The 6,000-nt window shown below is 36.9% G+C and overlaps 1 protein-coding gene across 1 annotated transcript in view; it reads right to left on the bottom strand.

Annotated features, from left to right (window-relative positions):
* CDKL5 (cyclin dependent kinase like 5) overlaps nt 1–6,000 on the bottom strand; it is a 204,906-nt gene that overhangs the window by 42,856 nt on the left and 156,050 nt on the right. The window contains exons 7-8 of the mRNA XM_035000328.1: nt 4,590–4,649; nt 1,648–1,738 (exon numbers count right to left, since the gene is read on the bottom strand). Of these exons, the coding sequence (XP_034856219.1) occupies nt 1,648–1,738; nt 4,590–4,649 (151 nt within the window). The remainder of the gene's footprint in view (nt 1–1,647; nt 1,739–4,589; nt 4,650–6,000) is intronic.

Raw genomic sequence — 6,000 nt, 5'->3', positions numbered from 1 at the left:
CACCTGGGTGGCTCAGTCGTTAAGCGTCTGCCTTCGGCTCAGGTCATGATCCCAGGGTCCAGGGATCGAGCCCCGCATCGGGCTCCCTGCTCCGCGGGAAGCCTGCTTCTCCCTCTCCCACTCCCCCTGCTTGTGTCCCCTCTCTCGCTGTGTCTCTCTCTGTCAAATAAATAAATAAATAAATAAATCTTAAAAAAAAAAAAAAAAGAATTACAATCTATCAAAATAAACCCTCAGTAACTTACACATATAGTCATCATGATCGTCAACAAAAGAAACACAGAAATTTGTATTCCTACTATATAAAAAGTATCTTTTAAAAATTCAATTTCTCGGGGTGCCTGGGTGGCTCAGTGGGTTGAGTGTCTGACTCCAGATTTCAGCTCAGGCCATGATCTCCAGGTTGTGGGATCAAGCCTCACGTGAGGCTCTACACTCAGCACAGAGTCTACTTGAGATTCTCTCTCTCCCTCTTCCTCTGCTCCTCCACCCACTCAAGTTCTCTTTCTAAAATGAACAAATAAATAAAACCTTTAAAAATTAAATTTCTCATGTCCCCCAGATATATATATGGCACACTAAAAAGATGAAACCTGTAATTAGAGCACCAGTCATCATCACCACATCTCATTTTATTTGCAGAATGTGCCTTCTTTCTCCATTCTTGGATGGTCCCCAAGAAGGAAATACAATGTAGGGAAAATAAGAAAATACTACCACTAAGGTAAGTAGAGGATTATTCATATAACTATGTGATTGAGTTCAGGAGGAGAGGCTCCTTCCTAGGCTCTCAAGTTACTAAAAAGAAAAGAAGAATCTTATCAGAAAACCCTTTTCTGGGGTTAACAGATGAATGAAAGAGCACTGAAAGTGGAAGGGTGGGCACAAAGTGGATGGATATGATGTTGCTGAGAAAATTATCAATGCAGTGTGTTTGAATAGCCATTTACCATCAAACAGGATTTCTCTATTCAGAAGAAAATTGGCAACTGCTTCAATATTTACATCATGTTTCTAGCAAAGTGGTCAGGTATAAGAGATACTTGATTACTGTTTGTTGAATGAATGAATGAACGAACGAACCAACAGGTAGGCCAGTCCTCCCAATAAGAGGTCGAGTTTATTTCTTTATCCCTTGAATCAGGACTTGGCCATGTAACAGGTTTCGGCCAATGAGGCAAAAGCCATGCAAACAGAGGCTTCAAAACCACCTTTGCTTTGAGGCTTGCCCTCTTGCTGCAGGGAAGTTTTCGGTTATCACATGAAGCAACTTGGACTGGCCCACTGGAGGATGAGTCTCCATGGAACAGAGATGGTCTGTCCCAGCTGAGGCCTCGTAAACCAGCCAGCCTCCAAATGATCTGCTGAGTGACTGTTGCTACCTGAGTGATTCCCATTGAGACCAGCAGAAGAACAATCCAGCTGAACTTCAATTACTGACTCCCCCAAATCACTGGTACCCAGAACTGTGAGCAAATAAAATGGTGTTTGTTTTATACCATTAAGTGTTTGAGTGGTTTGTTACACTGCAATAGGTAACTGGTATTTAATTAACTAAAGTTCTTATCTTTCATAGATGATCCCAAAGCTAATGATACACGATCAGCAGATATATAAAAGTCATTTTATCTGGGGAAGGTAACTTACCCAAGTAAGAGTTCTGGGGACCGATACCACCTGGTGGCCACATATTCTGTATAATTAGCATTATTGCCTTCTGATAGATTCCGAGCAAAACCTGAAAGACAGAAAAACCCAAAGGTGTAACTTTGAAAAAGAAATAATAACTTCATGTTGGCAAAGTATTTCAGTGCTAGTAATATTTTAAAGGAACATCAAAAGAACATAATAACTGGTACTGAATGGGCTGTTTATTAATGGTGCCTTCGTTATTTTAAAACATTAGTCCATTCATATGTCAATTAAAGTATACAGTGTACTCACTAAAAAAACCAGTCTCCTCCTATACTAAAGAAATCCATATTTTTCAAGTTATCACATGCTTTTATAAGCATTCAGAGCATACTTCTAAGTCAGCTCTCTCAATAAATGCAAATCTTAGGACCAAAATGAAGTCCCTACAAGAGCCCAAGTTAAAGCTAAAATACCCTGTCACAGATGGTCATTATATTCTTTTTTTTCGCCCAAAGATTTTTTATTTGTTTACTTGAGAGAGAGATCACAGAGGGAGAGGGAAAAGCAGACTCCCCACTGAGCAGGGAGCCCGACGGGGGACACGATCCCAGGACCACGAGATCATGATCCGAGTGGAAGGCAGACACTCAACCAACTGAGCTAGTCATTATATTCTGATATGTGGGACTTAACATTACTATTCGTAGATCTACTGTTGCTGATCAGTTCTAGCCATTATATAGACAACTAATGGTTGGCAATGATGGAAACTAAGCAGGCCAAAATTATTTTAATCTCCTAATGTGACTGAGAAGCATATTAGGGGTATCTTAATTACTTACAGACTCTATCAATAATTATTTTCCCTCCAAACCCTTTCAGAAGGTTTTGGGGCCAAAAAATAAGCCACCTAACTCACCAAAAGCATTATGGATAGTCACAGAGAACCAGAACATTAAAATTAGGGGTAAAAATTAAGGTGTCAGTTTTGAAAAGTAGAAAACAGTGTAACAGTAAAAAATAAAAACAACCACAGCAAAAAACAAAGCCCTAACGTCAGTTAATCAACGCTTCTTCATAAGACATATTTAGAAGAAATATTCCTATTTTCAAATGGGATTCTTCAAGCTAGACAAAGGAGCCCAGTGCTCTGGGAAGGAAAGCAGTTGAGAAGTGTTCACTGGGGACACGTAGGACATAGAGAACCACATGCAGTGCAGCCATGTGAAATTTCCTTACCACTTCAAATTGTCTTTCCTTTAAGAAATGATGCCAGGGGGTGCCTGGATGGCTCATTTGGTTAAGTGTCCGACTCTTGATTTCGGCTCAGGTCATGATCTCAGGGTCCTGGGATCGAGCCCTGAGTCCGGCTCCGTGCGCAACGGGAAGTCTGCTTGAGCATTCTCTCTCCCTCTCCCTTTGCGCCGCCCCCCCCCACATTCTCTCTCTCCCCCTCCTTCCCTAAAATAAATAAACAAATCTTTAAAAAATAAAAATAAAAAAGAGAAAAGAAATGATGCCAGGCCAGGGATACCCTTTTCCTATTATTAACCATTCTATAGGCATCTCTTTTGTATTTATAACTTGTTTACAAATTTCAGTAATTTGGGGGTTTAAGCAAATCACCAACCCATAGAATCATGGATGCATAGTAAAGGGCATATGAGGTGCATAAAATCTCAGTATTTGATGGTAGTCACAATTATGGATAGAAAGTGAGAAATAGAACCAGAAATATTCCTGAAAATCATAATACTAAGAAAGTGCTAAAAATGTCAAGGTCAAAATCTTTTAAATAACTGTATTTTGGTGTTTCTTTTTTATTCTTCTAAGCACTTCATAAGATGTTTAACATATAGCAGGACTCTTCTTTGCAATATTCTTTATAAAGTATGAAAAAATTTAAGCCCTTATTATAAAACATTTTTCCTCAGGCAAGCAGGTTTATAATATTCAAATTCTTTGCAAACACTGAGTGAAAACAGTTACACATGCTTCTAATAGCTACACTGGAGAAAACTAGTCATTCACACAGTGCATTCTTAGAATGCTTCTATTTCTCATTTGTTCGATCCACCTCCGAGGTACTAATCTAACCTATGCTTATGAAAGGAGATGAATTCTCACTTATATGTAGAGGTTTACATTATATTTATGATTATACTTGAATGTGTGAAAAAACATTAAAAAAAAATCAAGTTGTTATTTTTCAGCATATGCATTAGACAAAAGATTTTTTTAAGGTGACCCAGAACTTAAACACCCTAATTTATAGTTTTAAAACTTTTTTGAATTATTTTAACTCAAATTTTTAATAGCACTTAATACAGTTTCATATATATGGAAAAGAATGCACAATTTTCTACTAGGAGAGAGTACAATTCAAAAGCTTCCTTATACACTCAACCAGGAGCTGGAATATTACACATCAATTACTAATCTCATTCATTGAACATTTAAAGGGAATAAATGGAATTGTTCTAAAAATGTCTTTGACCTTTATAGATATGTAACTATTGCATATACATGATACATATGTATCTACCTATGCATATTGTTAGTGCTTATGATTATACCTAAAATAATTTCTACTTTAATACTTTAAAAATATTTCTTTTATCCTACCCAAAACAGAAGGCATAGTGGATTTCATAGAAAATTGGTTTTTTGGAATCATTAAGTACTGGGTTTATGAATATATGCACGTGCATCTATTTGCTTTGTGTTCTCATTGAACAAATACTGCATTATGAATTTTTAAAAAAGAATAGACAACACTATGCAAAGAGAGTATTTTCCCAGCAATCAATTTTTCAACATATGACCCAATAGAATATTCCTCTGCTAATTGAAGTCAAAACATAAAAAAATACTTTTAATAAGCCTTTAAAAGCTACCTATATGTTATATTAAATTAATTCTACTTACAGGGCTCAATTTCTTTTTTAACTTACCAAAATCACACAGTTTCAAAACATCATTGTGGCTGATTAAGAGATTTTCTGGCTTTATATCTGAAGTATAAAGACAAAAAAAAACAATTATTAAAAAATGTTCCATGGACTGCTGACTGACACTATTGGATCACTATAATGGTACCTAATTAGAAATATCCACGGTAATGTGAATAGAAACTGTGGCAGTGAAAAGCAGGGTAACACCTTTTTTGCTGATACATAAAAGTTTCAACTAATTTCTTTTTGAGAAACATGAAAACCCACAATTTAAAAAATATTTTTCTCTTCAAATCTTAAAGGTATAAATGCGATCTCTGAAAGGAATTTAAGAATCACTGAGTCTAGGCCACCACGTTTCAAGGAACTATTCTACTTTATAAAGTAGTAAGAACATAAATTTTTGGAGATAGAATATCAAAAGAAATGTTCACACCCACAAGATACTTTATTTTATTTTATTTTATTTTAAAGATTTTATTTATTTATTTGACAGAGAGAGAGAGAGCACAAGTAGGCAGAGTGGCAGGCAGATGGAGAGGGAGAAGCAGGCTCTCCGCTGAGCAGGGAGCCGGATGTGGGGCTCGATCCCAAGACCCCAGGATCATGACCTGAGCCGAAGGCAGCTGTTTAACTGACTGAGCCACCCAGGCACCCCCCCAGATACTTTAAAAACACATATAAGTAGGGGCGCCTGGGTGGCTCAGTGGTTCAGCGTCTGCCTTCGGCTCAGGTCATGATCCCAGGGTCCTGGGATCAAGCCCTGCATCGGGCTCCCTGCTCCGTGGGGAGTCTGCTTCTCCCTCTCCCACTCCCCCTGCTTGTGTTCCCTCTCTCGCTGTGTCTCTCTCTTTAAATCTTTAAAAAAATTTAAAAATAAATAAAAAAGATTGCCACCTTTAAAAAAAAAAAAACACATATAAGTAGCTAGCATTATATTTACTAGAGGAAAAACTATATAAAACGATAGAATTTGTTGTGATTTTGTATATAATGTCTACATTTACATATCTCTTTAGCTTTTCTGTGTGGTTCACAATTATAAATATCTAATGCTGAAGTTATCCTGCATGAATCAAGAAAACATTTCTCATTTTTTCCATGGATCTTCAAAAGATGTGGTGAGAGCTGAGTAGAAATATACAGAAAATGCTATGTAATTCCTGCCTTGGGAGATCTCACAATTTTATTTTTAGAGTACCCATCATCTATATCAGATGGCAGAGGTGAAAATGGAAAAAGGGAAGCAATAGGAGCAAAATCTGTAGATTTCAGAATCATGGTTTCTACTGCTAATTCACAACCATTGATTTATTACTATATACTTAACCAAATCACAGCATCACTATAGAAATGAAGCTAAATCAGTTCCTTATTAATAGCCTAATATTGTAGTATTAGACTATTATTA

Source organism: Mirounga leonina, unplaced genomic scaffold (assembly GCF_011800145.1).
Source record: "Mirounga leonina isolate KUSES-001 unplaced genomic scaffold, KU_Mleo_1.0 Mir_101595, whole genome shotgun sequence".
Lineage (NCBI taxonomy): Eukaryota > Metazoa > Chordata > Mammalia > Carnivora > Phocidae > Mirounga > Mirounga leonina.
The sequence above is the reverse complement of the archived record's forward strand: the minus strand, read 5'-3'. Positions and strand labels throughout refer to the sequence as shown.